A 19854-nucleotide genomic window follows, 5' to 3' on the forward strand; every position below is an offset into this window, starting at 1 on the left:
ATGCAACATACAACTTCATCGATGCTATCTCATCCTCTAAAGAAAATCCGAGTACTTATTAAATAGTTAGCGAAATATTTTCTTATAATATCGCCAATAGCGAAAGAATTTCAGGACTCGAAGGACTTATAGAATTCGAAGCTCAGTCGTCGTAGGGCAGTAATAAGGAATTCTCTCAGTTTTCTTCTAGGTGATTGGTCCTTCGGGCAACGTGGATTCTCACTCGACTCACTTCGTACCTACTATCCGTTATACAAGAGTATACCGACTTATATATAGGTTAGCTGGAAGGTTGCTACTTGGTATGCGGATCGCGCTTTTCATTACCGGAGCCTCTCTCCCTCTCCTCCCTCTTTTCCGTTGCAACAGCCTAAACCAACCCTCTCTTTCTTCCGCCCTCTCTTCTCGCTTGCTTTCCACCCTCTCACCCTTTCGCTCCTGTCTTCCTTCTGATCCTCGCTCCACACCACTTTTTTACTATTACCACTGCTGTCTGGTATCAACGTTTCGTGTCGCGGCCTTGTGTCCCTTTTTTTTTTTCTTCCTTTTCTCCCGTATCCCTCTCGCTTTTCCTCTCGTTCCTTCTCTCGCGGAGGGAACAAGTTCATATCAAAGTTGAAACGGTTACGTGACACTGGTATCAGTTGCGCTGGATGGGGGTTGTTCGAGAAATATCTGTGGTTTTTCGGGGAAAATCGAACGGTGATCGACGTGTACGATGTTCCTTTATACCTTTTCTCGATTCCGACTGTTGTTTTACGGGTTCTTAACTGAGAAAGTATCGCGGGATTATAGAATCTTTAAAAGTTATATAATAAAGATGTAACAAAGATTAGAAATGTAATAACATATTTTGTGTTCATCGAGTTTTGAGTTTCATTTTAATTTCTAGTTGTCATCGTACAGCCCCGAGTGCCCCCTTTGCTTCCTTTCTTTCACTCACCCTATCTGCCCCTTCTTCGACTATATAATCGTCTTATACGCCTTCCGGTTGCCCGCCGGCAATAACCGACACTGGATTATGCAATATTCGATATCGTATTCTCTCCCGGGGTGTATTTATACCTATCAGCATCTCGTGATCTAATCAGGAGGACGGTTTAAGCACATCCTTTCGTGATTTTTCTTCGTAATCGATCGCCGGGAGATCGGTAGCACGGGCGTGTTCGAAAGTAAATGAAATTTCAAGTATTAACGTAGAAAAATCCTTCGAAATTTTTCTATCATCACACGTATTATCTACCGCGGAGCCATGTTGAAAAAGAATGCCAAAGGAAAGAACAAGAATAGCGGTGTTGTTCGGGGGAAGTTAAAAATGCGATTCGCAATGTTCTTGTTGCAGAACGGCACAGTGTTGAAAGACTCGAGCACGGAGGAGGTGAGCAGCGGGGCGTCGACGAAATTCGGCGACTCGTCGCCGATCAGTCTGACCCAGGAAGGTGGCTCGTTGTCCGACAGTGGCATCTCCGACAGCGGAAGCGAGCAGGAGCTGAGCGAACGTGAACGCAGGCTGGCTGCACTTCGTCGATTAACGCGGAGTTTGGAAAATCAACTGGCACCGGGAAGCGAGGCGCTCGGCCAGCTTTGGAAAAGAGTCGAGGACACGGAAACGGAACTCCGTGATCTTCAGAAACAGTGCCGGGAACTGATCGTACGCACTGCGGCAAGTGTCGAAGCACGGGCCTCCAAGCGTACGAGCAACAGCCAGGTCCATCACTACTCAGAGTGAGTACCTTTTATTTTCATTTATTTTTTTCATTGATTTCCCTCGCTTAAAAATGAATCCTTTAACACCCTGAATTTCGTGTATGCACGATAACGAACGGGTTAAGAAGCTGGTTATTGGAAAACATTTTTCTTGGTGTACGGTCTTGGTAGTTTCTTAATTTATTCAGACGCTTCGAGACTTTCGAGGGAATAAAGAACGATTCTCCTCGGCTCGCATTCCATTTGCATAACGTCGAAATGAGAAGCAAAGAATGAAGGCGTCTATTTAGACGTGGGGACAAGAGCTCGACCCGTTCATAGTTCTACTCCCATAACGCGTTCGCTCATTTGAATATAAGAAGTTAGCTGTGAATGAACGCCTCCATGTCTGTCTCCTATCCCGTTAAAATCCCGTTCGAGGTCTCCAAGTTATTGGCAACTATTTTAGTTGAAAATGTACGTTTGCAAATTTATAAATTTTTCCACGTCAAACGAAGGAAAGTAGAAAGTGTGTTTCCTTGTTTTACTTTTCTTCCCGATCCGCTCTTTCAATCGCAATTACTCCGAATTCCCATTATCACCGGGCTACCTTATTTAACTTTGTTCGAAGAATGCTTTTTTTTATAGTCGCGTTTAATCACTGTTCGCTGGCTACAGTAATAGGTTTAGTTTTCGCTGTAGCATAGAATGCCGACCATATTGCATCGTAAAAAAAGTTGTAAAAGCTCGTCGCCCCTTTCTCTCGCACTCCCCCTCTTTTCCCCATTTTAATCATAGAAACACCTTCTGACACCTTGTCACTTTTATTTTTTCATTTTAAAAAGCTGCGTATCCGCGAAGACACGTATCTAAATGCGATTTTCCTTGAAAACTTACCTTTTACTCGTTTCCCGCTCTGGCTTTCGCCCATGGGATGCTGTAAATTAATTAGCTCGATTAACGCAACACCTTCGACTCTCCGCACTGCGGGATGTTGTTGGTACTAGGTTTTGATATTAATTTAATCTTGAACATGGAGACTAATATGATTATCAAGTATCTTATTTACTTCCTCACATTCCTTACAGCACAAATCTTAATGCTTCTTTTAATAACTAATTTATTTTTACTATATAGAGATTCTCATATTTTCGAATTTCCAGATCCTCTATAATTATTTATATACATTTTCCTTTTTCCAGCATGCACGAGTTTGCATCTTATTTATTCATCCAATTAATACTTACGCTTCAATTTTCACTTAATTTCTATGCTTTTCAGTCACAACCTGCACACCTGTCTTTCAGATCACTGTGTTACAAGAAAGGCTTAATTTTAAAAAGCACACATATTTGCATGAATTATCCGCAGTTCCGTAAGCAACCTCTTCCGCCAGAAGGCCAGGATCCTCGTTCAAACCTTTTCCAGATCCTCCACGTTCGAGAAGGTGCCCAGGAGAATTCTCTAATAAACACGATTTTTCTTTTCCTCTGTGTATTTCTGCAGCAAGCGTAAAAAGACCAGCCCGACGGAGATGGCGAGAGGAAATTCGGAGCGGATCACGATGATCGCTGCGAAAAGTGGCGCGACGGATGCCGGGGATCCCGACAACGAGCCAGGACTACCTCAAAGTTGGGTCTGGCGTATCCTGAGGGCGGCATTACCCTTTCAACTAGCTCTGGTCGCTCTATTCTGTGCCGCTTGCCTCTTGGAACCTCATTGTTGCGAGGCTGCCAACACTCTAAATCTATCTCTCACCCCTCAACTACGATACGTTAGGGGACCACCACCGGTCTGAGCCACCCAACGCTCGACCATTTGGGTGAACACGTTGAACAGAGCCGATGCTCTAATGATAAACAGCGTTCGGATCGACTAATTTCTCCTGTCACCTGACTTTGTAGCTTCGTAGAGAGAGAGAGAGAGAGAGAAAGAAAAATGGATTCGTTGATCGCGATCACGAACGCAGGATCTAGAAAGGGGTGGTAGATCGTTGTTAGACACGAGGAGCGCACGATTTTCGGTAAATCGAGCTAGCTGGTACACTGCCAACGTTGCCGGGTTATTCAAATTTATTATCGAGTATTTTACTTCGGTTCCTCTTTTTCAATGAACCACTTGGGATTTATCGTAGACTGTATACAGGGTGTTCTGTGCGGAATTTGAACAATACATTAGAAATATTTTTCTATTGAATGTATTATAATTAATTCTTCATGAAAATAATAGAATTTGACAGGGATTTATCAAGTGCAGTTTGCAATTTTATATTGATAGTAAAAATAATTATATTTCTGATTTCTAGTATTCAGATTTTCTCAAGTTACTTCGATGATACAATTTGTCCAAATTCCACAGAACGCTGCTTAAAATTCATGAAATTTCATCTACATTTTTGAAGAAACACTTGAGATTTGATATCTCAGTGAATTGCACAAAGTTATACTCTTTTCATATCAACGTTTACACACATATGTTTTATCTTGTGTCGCAAGTTTGACTGCCGTGTCAATTTCAAAGCACCGTTGGCATAATTTTCGGTCTCGTCGCATTCTTCGAAATTTCCCTGATTCACGCACTGCCAAACTTTCCTGTCAATTGCTCGCAAGCTCAAAGATGCGACGAGAGAACGAGTTCCTCTATTATCGATGAAACCCTTGGACTTGGTTCCTCTTTTACAGACTGATATGCAACGACCTGTGCGAGGAAAATGTGCGCTCGCTTGAAGTTGTGATATAAAAGAGAAAAAAAAAAGAATAGAAAAAAAAAATACACAAATGTAATACGTAAAAGTGACTGAGGCGCGACGTAGATAGATGACAATGAGCACTAGGTCAAAAAAAAGAGATAAATAATGATCAGTGAGGATACTTTTTTTATACGTTTTTACGATATTTATCTTTTGTGTAATTGCATTAGAAACGAAGAGGATAAATAAATTTATCCAAATGCAGGATCAAATGCATTGATCTTCGAATATTAATAGAAACCTCTTCGATAACGAGAGATAAGGTTGAGAAGTATTTATAAAGAGAAAACTTTATCTTCTATGCAGAGAGCATTTACAACGAAACGAAAAATTGATCGCTGAATGATCAATAATCTTTTCTATTTGCATAATTAACGAGGTTTCGAAAGTTCACTAAATAAGTGACGATTTTGTTATATAGTATAAATATTTATTTATATATGTTGCAAATTATATATATACATGTATTATTATTGTTCATAATTTAACGTCAATCATGATGAGGTGACATTTATGGTGTTGCTAGGGAAACAGATATACCGGAAACTCTGCTGAAGTGCAGACGTTTCATTTCCAATCATTTGCATGCTGGTGTTGAATGACAGTAATACCGTTTTGTTGTTTTCAGTGATTTGTTTCTTTTGTTTTTTTTTTACGATGGCTGTTTGCAGCTTACGAGAATAAAGGGGGTGGCATTAATCAATGCCACCCTGGAGGTTGCGATGGGATTTCATTTAATATAACCAGAAAAAAAAATTTTTTCGTTTTTAATTTCTTTTCCTTTGTTATTAATAGCGTAATTATCAATCAAGATTGTATTAAATGAAATTCTTTCGCTCACTGGGTTATCTTTTTGCTCATTGCAAACGGCCCAAATGCTTCGAGGCCAAAAAGAAACCCTCGATCATTCTGATTCGCAGCCACGCAAGTCTGCAATTCTAATGAAACTAACATCGGACTGACAGGTTCGTGCGACTGGTCTCCAGTGATAATTTCATTAAAATGCCAGGCGATGTCGTGTTCGATATCGTTTACGTAGCATCTTCTACGTAGAAACTTGGCTCGCGACCTTCTCATTTCGAAGAACCTTCGAGTTCTCTCGAATTCCATCGACAGATTTTTTTTTTTTTTAATCAATCCACTCACGAAGAGTCGCTTGAGTGTTGCATAATATTTGCTCTTCGTGAGTACACTTACGAGTAAAGGTTGTTAAGGGTTGTTTATGTTTCGATTGAAACACACCCTTTTGCAGTATGATTCCTCTGCAATGAGGATCATGGGGGTGAAAAGAAGAGCTAATTAATGCTCGATCAATGAATATAAATAAATAGGGAGAGGAATGATGATAATTGAAAGGTGTGAAGTTGTACATTGCACCATAGGAATGGTGTTAGAATTAGGGGTAGGTTTTCATAGGAGTTAAAGGAGAACGTTAGAAAATCGTTTCTATATATTTTGCATGATACAGGATTTTTATTCTTACGACTATTAAATTGTACAATGGTTTGGTGGTGTTTCATAATACGTATACAGGGTGTCCCCTTTTAATCAATTAATAAAATTGCACCTTGACTTTGGATTTTTATTTTAAAAAGTTTTCACTATTTTTTATACAATTTTTCAAGAAATCATCTGAGTGATATTTTAAGTGATAAAAATTTATATTTACACATGAATTTGGATTAAAATGGAACACCCTGTTTGTAAGCTTGTATAAAGCTCGGACAGTAGATTTTTATCGATGATAATTGCTGAATATCGATTGCTGTGATTATATCGATATGCTAATCGGTCTTCGATAGAGGCAATAATTAATTTGATCAGTTTGATGACTGCACGAAATATCGAGTGATAGAGGATAACCGGTGATCAAAAAATCGGTGAAAATTTGGAATTTTATTTTTCTACATTTTAGAGGATATTCTTATTTGTCAAAGCTAACGGGTAGTTTACAACACTGGTTCAGTGTTTGCTTTTTAACGAACGTTCACAACGATTCGTTTGATTTTCAGCTCGAAACACCGAGCTTCCGTTTCGTCTTCTGTGCCGGATGTTTTTTTATGAAAAGCACAGCCGTTTTGAATTCTCCAATTCGCATACTTTTTATAACTTTTAATATTCGAAAAGTGTAAGATAAACTAGAGAGGTGAATAATTCATGTAAATATGTGCGTATGTAAAACAAACGAATTAATCGCACCTATAAGAATGATCAATATTTTTTCTAAACAAAAAAAACACAAAAAAAAGAAGAGAAACATAGGCATTATATCATTTCGTAGAGGGAAAGGAAATTAGAGAGGTCTATTTTGTGAGATATTTTGCTAGGGAAAGGGATTGTAGGCGATAAGAAGAAACTTACTCGTATTCGTTCAATTTTATTATTAGAATATACACAATTATCATACGCTTCGATGTGAAACGTCTGAAACACTGATGATGATTTTGCTTATAAATTTTCAAAAAATTATTTCAACACGTCTTAAAGATTTGCGGGGCTATCGCGACCCCTATAATCCAAGGAAACATATCGAAAAAAAGAATAGCGCGAGAGAATAAAAATTTTTTCAAAAAAAAACGACGAACGATTCGCCAGAGTTGTTAGTGTGAAGGCTTTCGCAGTTGATGCACGATGCTTACCGTGTAAGCGTACACGTTTACGAGTGTGTTTTGTGTTTAGCAGTAGCGATAGTACACCTCTGCCGGACCTTTCTGGCAGAAGGTATCTTGTTCACGAACAAGATGAGTCCGTGAAGTTTGCAAGCAGGATTTTTATATTCCTGCAGACTTTGACCGACCGTGTGTAAACTTGGCTTGTATTAACTCGCCTTAGTTAACATTAGTGGAAACCGTGAGAACATTACCAGAAAACGGTTTCCCAAATCGATCAACCTGATCGAAACAAATCAATCGTAACGTTGCTTTACGACGAAAGATACATAAAAGAAAAAAAAAATAAGAAATGTTGGATATGAATATTTCTTCCAAGACGATGCATGCTTGAAAAAGGAAAAAGATAATGGAAATGAATGAGCGAAATAATGGGTCGCATTCGATGCACCCATTTTTTTAACGTTGTTGTACTTACGTGTTTTTGACGATACATTTACACGTAGATCCACACAAACTTACACGCATACATACAGACACAACTTAACAGCTAGTTGTATTCTCTTGCATACCTGATTTTTTATTAAACGAACAATCCCGTGGGATCGAAGGAACTTCATCGAGATCAGTAAAGATGACGACCCCCTTCGGTGTCGTTAAACAGAGAGAACTTAAGAAACAGAGCGATTTTCGTCGCTGGATATACCGTTCCGTAATAATTCTTGGTAATTAGCCTGAGGAATTGTTGAAGTTCATGGATCAATAAGATAGAGCATTAAATTGTAAAAATTTAAGACAGTATTTAAAAGAGAAGAAACATTTAGTCCATTAAATTGCAGTGGTAGCATTCATCCTCTATATTAATTAAATTCTTCTAATTATTCTACGTCGAAAATCACTCTGTTTACTTAAGTATAGTGCAAGAAAATTTTCGTGCACTTTGAAGGATCCGTCATAGGACATCCTGTTACGAGGTTCGCTTGATTCAAGTCCTTGTTCGTCGAATTTAGATTTTCTTATCTTCTTTAGTGACTAAGAGTCAAGATTTTTGGCAAAAAATTGTTACTGTAGAATGACGAAGGAAAAACTGGAATCGACGAACACGAGGCCTGCTTCACCTGCCTTATTTACCTATGATAATATGTATAAAGTACCTGAGAAATCAAAATAATTACTTATATATCTATATACGTATGTATACATTGAAAGAGAATGATTTTTCCGTTTCAATCTCGATCGTGTCGTGCTTGCAACGAGCTTGGTTTTTCTCGCGAAATGTATTCATCTTTGCGTTGCTATTACGACTATTTAGATTCTAATTTGCATGCGGTTTTTACGTTTAACGAATGCTACGATATAAGGTCAGTGTACGAACGTATCGTTATGTATTTTGGGGGAAAAATCGATAAAAATGAAAAAAATGGTATAAAGGATATGAATTTATGTACGTTTACTTGCAGGCTGCAGGTTATATTATACGATAATTTAGATTTTTACAGCGGCTTGCAGTTTCGATTTCTAAATTTAATTTCATGGTAAAATTTTATGGTAAAATGAATCATTTAAATATGGTCATTTCGTTGAGGAAGAAACTGCAGGTCATTTTTGCAAGAAAGTTTGATTTGAAATTTCTACTTTCGTGAGTATGATGCCTCGTTGGATTCTTGCGTCTTACTTAAAAATTAACCCTCCATGAACCGTTTCTTTGAGTAGTATTATTGATCAGTATATATTTTATTTTTCACAAGTATTTTTTACCTTTCTTGACGGACAACGAGTATTCATTTCTTTTTGGACTTTGGTTCACGGAGGATTGAACTTGATTGTATTGATGAAATTCAATTACAATTCATCGAAGACGCGATCGAATTTAATTATCGAAGTTTTATATTTTATTTTGTGACTTTGGCGCCGTAATTTTGAGTAACTGCATGACACCTTAGGACAGTGAGTGGAAATCAACATTTAAGGTTTTTCTTTTTAAATTTATCCATAGATTTTGCCCACAGGTTTTCTTCGACTGTTAATGTGAGAACTTTGCGTCAATTACAGCGCCGAATTTTATTACCGTAAGGAAAACACGTTCGTTCAAATTACAGAATTTAATATTATCATTTAATTAATGATTTCTTCATTTTTTTACAAGTTTCAGATTTTGATTTTTTGATAGAATAAAATAAAAATTGCCCATACAGTGATTAAAGAGAGATGAAAATTTCAACATTGAACGAACGCTTTTCCATATGGTTTCTCTAACTGTTTATTTCTCTTAGAATAAGTAGCATTAATTTTATTTGCTCAGACTTGCGCGCGAGTTTGCCATTCACTCCATTTCAGATGTACCGCTCCATTCGTATGAAATTTTTTCACTCCATTCAATCATCGTTCACGCATCATTGCATCTATCACGTTCTATACTTATATTGAAACAGTACCGATAATATTTTCTACGATTACCAAGTATTCTAGTGTATTTTGGCACTGTGGAGAAATAAATTACAGTTTTGGACAACACCACGACTTTCTTCATTCGCTGTTCAAGAAGCCTGCACGATTCATTCATATCCTTCTATTAAGATATTATTTTCATTCTTTAGAATCTTAAATAAACTTCAATTTTCTTTACAGATTTTATTTTACAGTCGTTCGTCTCCAGTTAACATTTATTTCTCTTTTATTTCCTTTCAGATCAATTTCCATCGCATCTTAGATTCTCCATAGTTTCACCCGTGTTCCTGTTTTAATTCCTTTGTAATCCTTATTAATTTTTTCAGGATAAATTTAGCTATAAGTTCGAGCTCCCGGATAATAAATTATTTAATATTTAAGCCACTAGTTTTCGTTAAATTTACATATTAACATTCGTTGAAATCATTCGGGAAAAAAAGAAGCAAGAATATCCGCGAAAAGGCAGGTAACTGAAACTTTGTAGCTGGGTATATTCGCGGTGCCAAAAGTAACAGAGAGAAAGCGCAATGCTAAGTGTATCCGCAGTAATAATTCGCTGGCAATTGATACAGAGGTAGAGGATGATTGCGGTGTAGCTGTGCGGGGTCGATTCTGGCGGCGTTAGTGAAGTCAGTACGAAGGTAGGGATATTAGAGGTTAAAGGGCGCGGCCGCTATGTTATTACGACTCACACCTGTAGCCAAGGTAGGCCAGCACGGCCAAACTTTTCTCCGGGAATCTACTTAATGGTTCCAGGATATCGTAAGTCGAACCTGTAAATAAATTATTACTGCGACTGGCGGTCTTTAATCCGACCTGCATAGATATTGCCCTTTAATCATGCGACGAGTAACACGTTGCAATTTCCAAACGGGATTACCTATCTACCTTGCCGGCCATTAAAAACATTCGCGGCATTCTAATAGGTTTTCGCGAAACGAAACGAAAAACGATCTTAGATTTCATCCCGCAACATCGTGTCGAATGGTATCTTCCGCTCTTCTGTGTACTTAATTCACGTTTTAACGGTACACTTGTTATTTCGTAAGAATCTTTCATTGCTTTTATACAGTCGTATCTAGAATTTACTTTAGAGGAACAAATTTTTTTAATAGATATGAATGCAGCGTGTTTACACGTACAGCCTCATCCAGAGCATTTTATTTGTAATTTAATTCGTAATTTACGAAGAGCAAAGAGGGAGAGAAATAAGACAAGTGATGAGATCGCTGCTTTAACAGCAAGCAAATGAGCAAAGACAAGAAGTATTATTTTTTACGGGGACCACCCCCCAAGCGAGCAAATGGTCTGTGTCGCGCTCCTCTATGACTCCTACGGGGTTTTTCTTCTTCTTCTCTCTATCATGCCCTTCGTTTAAAGGCGAGCAAAGATCTTACCAACCTCTTTCACCCTTGCCAGTCGAAAGGGTTGGAACTGGGCGAGCTGTAAATTACCAAGAGGGCATTTTGATTAAATTTTTTATTGTAGCCTGGCCGGTTACAACCGGAGGGAGCTGACACCGAGTGCCGGGTGATTTAACCTTGCCGGCTGGCCTGCGCTTTTATTTTCCATTCGCGTACCTGAATCTCTGATTAGAAGTAATAATTCGCCTGGCGCGTACGCTTATCGCGGATACGTAGCCGGAGAATGGTATTAATGGGGCTGAAAAAGGGTGAGAAAGGGGTTGCTTGTGTCCGATGTATATCCTCTCTCAGGGAAATTCGAAGTTGATGTAATTTGTTTGTTTCGGTTTAATTGGTAAAAAAGTAACTAACAAAATATCGAATCATTAAATTTATTCTTTATTTTATTTCAATGTGCAAGGTAGAAACGAGTTTGCCCTTAGGTGTACTAGGGTTGATTTTTCACACGAGGTATAGATAAATCATCTTCGAACAAGAAGTCGTCTCCCGTATGATCCGATCCAAGCTGATAACAGAAATTCCTTCGGACATCCCTAGGTCGTTTGCGAAATGTCCACCGTGGGACGATGTCGGCCGCGGGGGGTGAATCGGCTCAACAAGTGTTACGTCGGGACGAGCTTGCGTCTAGGGTTCGGTCGATTCGCGGGGGGTGTCGACGTGCTCTTTCCTTCCTCGCCTCCCGATCGGAGGCGTTTCCTCGCGAGTTTCACGACTTTTCCGCGCGAAAAGCACCTGGAAACTTATTATCCCAATCACTGAAATTACATATAATAAAGTTGAAAATTTTCTAATTCAAATTTTCTATTCCTATACAGAAATGATTAACCAGCCTTCCTAGTCCACGAGCCACCCTCTGTTCATCCTGATCGAAAATCATCCTCGATCGTTGAAAATCCCGATTGTTTTCGTGAAAATCGAGGACGGCATGGTCGCGTGGTTGCAGGAGGAACGATATCGACGTAGGAGGTGGTGGTGGTTTTCGACGTGGAGGTGGCAGCTGGCGTGGAGAGCGGGGCCGAGAGGCCGCTAGCAGAGCACGAGAGGCATGGAGCGGGTGGAGGAGGAGGAAGGATGACGGGCGAAGGGCGGCGAAGAGGGAGAGGGTGGAGGCGGTAGGTGTCACGCGGGCGCGAGTAGGCCCCGCCTCCGCGAAGTAGCTGGAAGCACGGCGAGTCATTCATGGCCGAGCTAAAGGCTGCGCCAGTCTCCGGGTCCGTCCAGCTGCAGCGGCTCGCGAGAGGAACCTTAGGGAACACCTGTCTCCCCCGCGTAACCGTGAACATCCGGCGAGGAGCGCGCCGGCTACGACGACGTGGATCATCAGGGAGACTCGCGTGTAGAACCGAGTTGCATCCGCGCTGGTTGCTCGCGAGTGGATCGCGAGAGTGCCCGGTGAGCCGTGTTCCGGGGCCGGTGGCAGGCTCTCGGAGAGGCCGCCGGCTCGCGCCGTCCTTGGACCAACGATCGTCATGTGTCATCGACAGTGTGTCAAGTGATGCCGTACACGGTTTCATTCATTTTTGTTCTTGTTATTGTTGTGTAAACGCAAGCGTGGTGAACACGAGCAGGATAAAGAAAAAGAGGAGGAGGAGGAGGAGGAGGAGAAGGAGGAGGAGGATTTTAGTGCGCGTGTCCGTTGGATCATCCCCTCGGTATAGGAGGGAAAACTGGTGGCTGATTGAAAACAAGAAGAGCGATCAAGGTGTTTCGACGAACGGACAAGATTGACGTTCGTGGTGGAGGGCTGGTTAATGCACCGCGGCGGCGGTGTCGCCGGAAGCGGTGCTGCTGCAGCCGCTGGTATCGCGGGAGGATCGGCCGGAAGTGGCGCGTTACCCTCCACGAGTCACCGCGGCCTCGAGCTGGAACATCCGTCGGCGATGCCCGGTGCACCGGGTTTTCACTGGGGTGCTATGCTCGCTGGTCCCCACGCGGCCGCTGCGGCGAGTATGATGCAGCCGCCCCTGTCCGCGGGCGGCGAGTACACCCCCGCGCCGGCACATCATGGGACAACGCATCCCGCCATGCCTATGGATCTTCACGTTCATCAAGGATTTTCTTACTACAGGTTAGTCGAACCACTGATACAACATTTTCTTAGGGAAGTTATACATTGAATTGGTAACACCTGTTAGAGAGCTTTTCTTTTTCTTTTATAAAAATCGTTGGTATTCGGTATTTGGTTCTTTGAACCTCGATGATAACAGAAAAGAATTTTCGCTGAAATTTTAAATATTACATAACTCGTCGGTTTTCGAAGAGATTTCATTTGACACAAGCAAATACGCACATTGGTCCTTTTACAATTCGTATAGTTCCTTGTTTCCATATCGGATTTGATGCGTGGATAAGTGCATAGGTAGGCAATGTTAGGTCTGAAAATTTACCTTGTAAATATTTCTCTGCTAAACGAATACTCCCATGTTTACCCATTTCGAGCAAACACCTTGCTTAAATACCGGACCCTTTAGTTCCTATTACACCGATGATCAAGTTCGTTGACGTTTCGCAGTTACATTACCGAACTTCGATCTCCTTAAAATCATTCGTTATTACGGCAAATTACCACCTGTCAGCGAGTCGCGTTTTATAATGAGTTAATTACAAAGTAGCTCGTTTTAATCGGTTCGATCATTAAATAATAATCAACACGGTTGGAAAATACGAGTCATCTAAAAAAAAAAAAAAAGAAGCGATGCGATGTTTCTCTCGATTTTTCACTCGTTTATTTATGCACAGTGGTGAATTCTTACCGCGTGTCAAATTATGTTAAAGCGACTACGTGTTGAGCATGCTCACGATATTACGGGATACGTTAACACCTTGAATACTTACCGTGCGAGTCATCAATGATCGGTACCACAAATTTAATATAGTAATTGAATATCTGATAGGGAAGAAAATTTCATAATTTTCTTCAGACTTCCAAATTTAATATCTAGCCATCATTTCTGGTACCATTTTACCAAATTTGCTATCCAGATAGCAAACTGATATTACGTTAATTTTTTTGTTAAGACAGCAAACGGAAAGTTTAAATTGAAAAATGAATAATTATAATTAGCTTGCCCGGTCAACGAAGGTTCAATTTCGATATCTCCCGAAAGAACCGAGCGAAGCTCGCGTGTTCCATGTAATTTACTCGATCAAGGGACATATCATTTCACGTAATAACGCTGCAAGTTCGCGTGGAAAGTTGGTTTACGCAGTGTACACGTTTTATTAAACCCGAAGCAAAATGCTCGCGCATCAAACCGCGTAACCAGCTATTGCTCCTTTAATTATTATATCCGAGCTTCATAAATTATTCAGTTCCGTGTGTTTACCGATCTACCGGAATGTGTTTATCGCACGCACCAACGAGCGTGACGATCCTGAGCTTTTATTTCTTTTCGTATCGTACCGACAAATAGCGGTTGTCACCGATGGAACATTCCACGATGTTGTAATTTACACGTAACCAGTTGTTCGCCGAGATTTCGACGATTCGACGGAAAGGTGGAAAGATGGCGGTTTAGAAAGCTGAAAGCAAAGGTTTGGAAATTTTTCGTCCGCGTTGACTGGTTAGCTGATAACGCAAAGTTGACGGGGACCTCTTGTACCGCGAAACCTGTTCAGAGTCTGCACACGCGTGTCCCCTATAATATTTATAAAAGCCGACTCCTTTTCAGACCGCGTGTGCGTTAATAAACTTCGAACGGACAAGTTTATCTTGTATCGAAACGATTCGATCGCTTTCAGACGAGGCTGCAATTAATTATGACAAGTTTCAGATGAAACGATCGGAGGTAAAATAAGGGTGATTCGTTCAATTCGCTTAATTGTACATTAATTCCGTTAAATCACGATCACGGTGCGGTTTATAGTTCCAACTTGATTATATCCATAAAATTGAATTCAAGACACTGTGAAATAGTTGAAGAAAAAAAAAACCAGCGAAATTTTTGCCAGGCAATTTCTCATCGATCAGAAGCAACTTTCAATTTTCGGGCCGTAATGCAGGCGTGCAAACTGTTCGGAAGTGTTATCAATTTTCTAGATTACACTGGAAGGGACGCACGCGAACGGTGCTATACCGAGTGAACAGCTTGCAACGGCAATTACATTTTTCACAGCTTCGTCTGAACTGCACAATGTTTATTTCACGTGTAAGGCGTGTATTCCGTAATTGACGCGGCTCGATATATACGATTCTGCGTAATTGACAGGAGGATCGATAGGGCTCGATACAAGATCTAATCGAGATAGCCGGTTTCGATACGATAGCAGTTTCCTTTTTTTCTTTTTTCTTTCTTTTCTTTCCTTCTTTCCCTGCTCTTTTCCTTTTACACGGGACGAGGAGGAAGCGTTTCGAAAAGCGGCGAAGTTGTTCTTTGTTAATCGTCGCGCACACTCGTTCATCAGTTGCACCGTGTACTATAATTATTCACACTCCATAATGCAGTACACGGCGATACGTAATCCCGTGGCCGGTCTGAAAAGGAAGTATACGAACGGTTCGTTGTAATTATACACTCGGCTTGGCTTAATCTCCTAGCAAATTGTATTAAGATTTTTACGAATTTTTCAGACGTCTCGTGTCGTAAATCCATTCAGCCGAGCGAATGGGAAACGTGTACCGGCAAATGGGCTTCGGATGTTTTCAATAGTACTGAATTAATCGTTCCCCTGTATCATTTATGCATCGATCGTCTATTATTCTCGCGATTTTTCCGAATCGATTAACCTGTTGCTCGCCTCGTGTATAAATTACACCGAAACAACGTAAACGCGACCCTTTGAACCCAGCTCAATTACGATCCACCCGATCTTTTGTCTTTAATTAGAAAAATTTTCGTGAAAGATGTTTCATTCGAAGTACAGATAAATGATATTAAATCCCTTAATTATTGGTCTTTCGAACATTGTTGCAAGATTTCATTAAACGTTCCAATTAGAAGCAACATTCTCACAGTGTACCTTTCGTACAAAATTTTATCTCGTAATTTATCATTGACCATTAATCTTCCTAATGAAAAACAGGAATATTGCTGTTTCTCGAAAGATTTCATCAAACGTTCCCAATAAGAAGTTAAACGCTGTCGCGAACACCCTATAAAATCGTCGGGTACGACATATTAGGGGTGAGATGAAAAACTACCCCGTCATTTGTCCTCGTTCGGCTAGATTCTCGTCGATTAATTAGCATCGGCGTGATAAGCTGACAGAAGGGGATCGCTGGCGACAGCGTTAGCGAGAACAGCAACTGGACAGAAGAAGCGGCAGGCAAGAAACTTATTATAATACGTGCCTCGTCCAGGTTATTAGCATTCCGCTATCAATTATCCAGCAGCCCCACTGTTAAAAATAAATAACTAATGTTCTCTCCTTTTACATCCTCGACTACGTATCTCTTTTCTTCTCGTTGTTGAAATAATCATGCTTTACTCATCATCTAGTTAATTAATCTAAACCTGTCGATTCGTTACATTTCTTCAGAGAAAATATCTAGATCGAAAAATTTTTAATTTATTATAAAATGAAGACACGAGTCTTCAGAGAAGTCGAAGTACGTTTGCTCGCGTCGATGAGTTCGCGACGATGTTTCACGGTTAAATTGAAGTGGTGCTCGAAGTATAATGTCGCAGAAGTTGTCTGGTGAAAAGAAGACCCGTCTTCGGATCGAACAGAGAAGCACAGGGTACGCAGACGATGTTGACCTAGCGGTGAGTCGAGTACCACTTGTTGCCGTGTCGTACCTCGAGTATCTCTGTCAGTACACTTTGAGCCCGTGGTACTCAAGATGGCCTCGAATCTCTATTGACAGATGCAATGCTACGATACTCGCGTTAGACTAAACAGTCTCGAAAATCGTGGCTCTATTTCCTCTTCTTAATTGGATTGTCTCACGATGTCTGTTGAAGCAGACATCGATGCTTTCGATTATCTGTCCGAAGTAATGAAGCGATACTTCGGCTAATCTACCTTCGAATTTCAAAGTGTTTATTTTAAAAAGACACGTTGCTCAATGTTTCTTTGTTTCTTCTGTTCCGAGCAAGTTACGTATACAGGCGACATTTCATTGTCGTAGAAACGTGTACTGCTACTGACTCGACTGGTTACTTTCCACTGAAAACTCGGGTAAACCGGGTTTCTTTGATCTTATCGATAATGATGTTACTCAGAAGCCTAGCCGGATGTCGAAATGTGCCACGGTATACAGAAGTCGCAGGTTTTAAACAATTTCGATTAAGCAACGAGCGACACGTCCGTGAACTGTGCATCTCGTATTCAGCAAACAGTGACGATGTCTTTATCAATTTTAAGATGTTACGCTTTATCGAATGGTGGAGCAAAATTTTGATTAATAATACTAAGTGAACGCTGTTTATTCTTTCTTTCCTTGTTTTTCAAATTGTGATTCATTGTCAGTTTTCACGAAATTTGTCGAAATCCTTGGTGAGGGAGAACCGGTTGCACTCGTGCCGAGAGTGACAAAATGATAAATACGAAAGGCTTAATCAGTTCATAAATCAGTCAAGCAAACGCACCATATTCGACACAGATTTTCGAGCTATTCTAAACAAACCTAATTTTAATAGTAACATATCGTCCATACTGAGAAGCTTACTCAGAAAATAACAGTCATCGATGTACGACGATTAAAAGCATTCGCTTGATCATTTCATTGACTCCAAATTAAGATACGAAATGTAAATCGTAATGTGACGCATATATAATTCGTTCATCTGCATTTGTCGATCGGAGTTAAATTGCATGCCTTCGGATGTGTACGCAACGGATCTGCTGACAGTTCGTCTGGAGATTGACGCAATGAGCAGAGACGGTAACAGTAAATGCCTGTGTGACGCGAGACGTCATCAGACTTTAAAGTTTCGTGACAGGGAGAAGCGTGATGTCGTTAACGAACGAGTGTCTGGTGAAGCAACGATCGTATCGCAATCTTTAATCGAGCTTCTAATTTCGTTGTGTTTCTGATTGATACCTTCAGATCAATCGAGTGTAAATAAACAGATCATCGAAGTCTCGAAGTATTCAAATCAGCACACGGTTAATTGGACAATTATTAGGTATTTCGATTTTTCTGTCGAAGATGCACCAGATCGAACCAGATCGGCGCATCAAGCGCAGTTGCATCGGGCTGACAGGGTCCGAATTTGATGGTCGTGCCTACCAGTTGAAACTGGTGCACGATCATCAGCGGTACGACGACACGCGTGTCCGAGATATGCACACGTACACGGGAGAGACACGGTCGCACAGGCATTGAGAGCGTTATTGAATGATGGCTCGTCCAACTGCTAATGGGGCCGGACGCTCGCGTGACCCAGCAGAGAAAGAGGAAAAGACAAAGCCGTGTTACGTTAGCGAGAAGGACAGCTCGAGGAAAAAAAGGGCTGGTAAGAAACACGCTCCTGCCGTTGTTGCATCGATGCAACTGATGCATCCGATGCGATGGATGCATTCTTCCGCCGTTCCTCGAACCATTCGATGCAGGCAGAGCCGAAGAACCGAGACACTCGGCCCGGATTGGTTTCTCCTGGCTTGGCTCGGGCCGATTCTCCTTCGTCTCTCTTTTATCCTCGTGATAGTCGCTAGACTCCCTTTACGGACGTAGCCAGGCTGGCTGCTGGCCAACCGATAAATAAAATACTGGTTCCTCTTCGAAATGCACATGTGCATCAACTTTTGAAATGGAACAATGAGTTAGAGAGATTTTGAGAAATAAGGGTTGGATCTTAACTCAAGGACGGATTCTTGGTATCTATAGGGGAGCATGTTGTCAAGAAGAACCTGAGGACTAAGAAAAAAATTTCCAAGTCCAAATTCTGTTTTAAGAATCTAAGTTTCTCTCGAAACTGCCCCGACGTGCCCCGACGTGCCCCGACGAGTACCGTCTTATTCAATCATTTTTATTTTCTTCACGCTGCGATACAACCTCGAGAATCTTCTGCTTTTGTTTTTATACCCTTACTTATATCGCAATCTTTACCATTTCACCTTTTCTCCCCCATTTTCTTGTGCTCCGATCATTCTTCTTAATCGAGTGTCTCTTTTTTTCCTGCCGTTCGTCTATCTCGGTCCCCCTCGTCCCGGGCCAGGCAGCCGGTGGAGCCCGGTAGTTGGAAGCGCGAACTTTTTTCTCAGCTATCGGCCCAGTGGATCGCGCTGCGATGCTGGACTGCAATCAGAATTGATTATAGCCTGCCGAAACTGCGCCGCGGTCCGACGCGTTCATATTATACAACTCGCCCGCGGCCCTGCCGCGTCTTTCGCTCGCTCGCACGCTCCTTCCCCTCGAGTCAAGATCGTTCTCGAGGGGGCCCGTCCTCCTCTCCTCTCGATGTGTACGCTGTCCCGTGCCCGACGTCACTGACCCACTCGTGCCGTGCCTCCCGAGGGATCCTCGCCCTTTGTCGGTACAACGCCGCTTCCCCTTCGTTTCCTCTTTCCCGAATTTTCGACCGTGTCTCTGGCGAAAAACGAGCCTTGCGCGAATCGACAACGAGATCGCTGCCGAAAAACGCGATCTCTAAACATTTTAGGGATGATAATCCGTTCGAAGCGACGAAGAGGTTTGATTAACTTTCTGAAAGGTACACAAGTTGTGATTAATGTCGTTGGAAGTTCTTCTGAATCTTCGCGAACCATATTCGACTGAAAGAACATCCCGAGACTGATTCTTGAGCTACGGAGATAAGTAATATTCTTCAGCATCGGAAACGTTAATTAATGGGTCGTACGTCAGTGAAACCGAAGGGTGTGCGCGGCAGAAGTGATTTAATATCCGCTTTAATTAGTTTGAAAAACGCCCATTCAGAAAAAGGGAGCCCTGCACCTTGCAACGCTACTTTGCTACGTTTTGTTTCGATGCACTTTGGTATCAAGGCCGTGCGGTGTTTTAGAGTTCACCGTTCGGGATTCTGTTCAAATAATT

At 41.3% G+C, this 19854-nt stretch overlaps 2 protein-coding genes across 9 annotated transcripts in view; both read left to right on the forward strand.

Moving 5' to 3' along the window:
- LOC117609149 (uncharacterized) overlaps window positions 1-11883 on the forward strand; it is an 80942-nt gene extending 69059 nt beyond the window's left edge. For 3 of the 4 annotated variants that reach the window (XM_034335113.2, XM_034335112.2, XM_034335115.2), the window contains exons 20-21: window positions 1343-1725; window positions 3193-7397. In XM_034335113.2, coding sequence (XP_034191004.2) covers window positions 1343-1725; window positions 3193-3484 — 675 coding nt within the window. In that variant the 3' untranslated portion in view covers window positions 3485-7397. Of the gene's footprint in view, window positions 1-1342; window positions 1726-3192; window positions 7398-11731 lie in introns of those variants that run through there. The other variant, XM_034335116.2, reaches the window with a different exon arrangement.
- Window positions 11884-12534: 651 nt separating this feature from the next.
- The window catches only part of LOC117607156 (protein trachealess), an 85284-nt gene continuing 77964 nt past the window's right edge, over window positions 12535-19854 (forward strand). For all 5 annotated transcript variants that reach the window (XM_076691955.1, XM_076691956.1, XM_076691957.1 and 2 more), the window contains exon 1: window positions 12535-12984. In XM_076691955.1, the coding sequence (XP_076548070.1) occupies window positions 12668-12984 (317 nt within the window). In that variant the 5' untranslated portion in view covers window positions 12535-12667. The remainder of the gene's footprint in view (window positions 12985-19854) is intronic.

This window comes from Osmia lignaria, chromosome 14 (genome assembly GCF_051020975.1).
Source record: "Osmia lignaria lignaria isolate PbOS001 chromosome 14, iyOsmLign1, whole genome shotgun sequence".
In the NCBI taxonomy this organism is placed as follows: domain Eukaryota; kingdom Metazoa; phylum Arthropoda; class Insecta; order Hymenoptera; family Megachilidae; genus Osmia; species Osmia lignaria.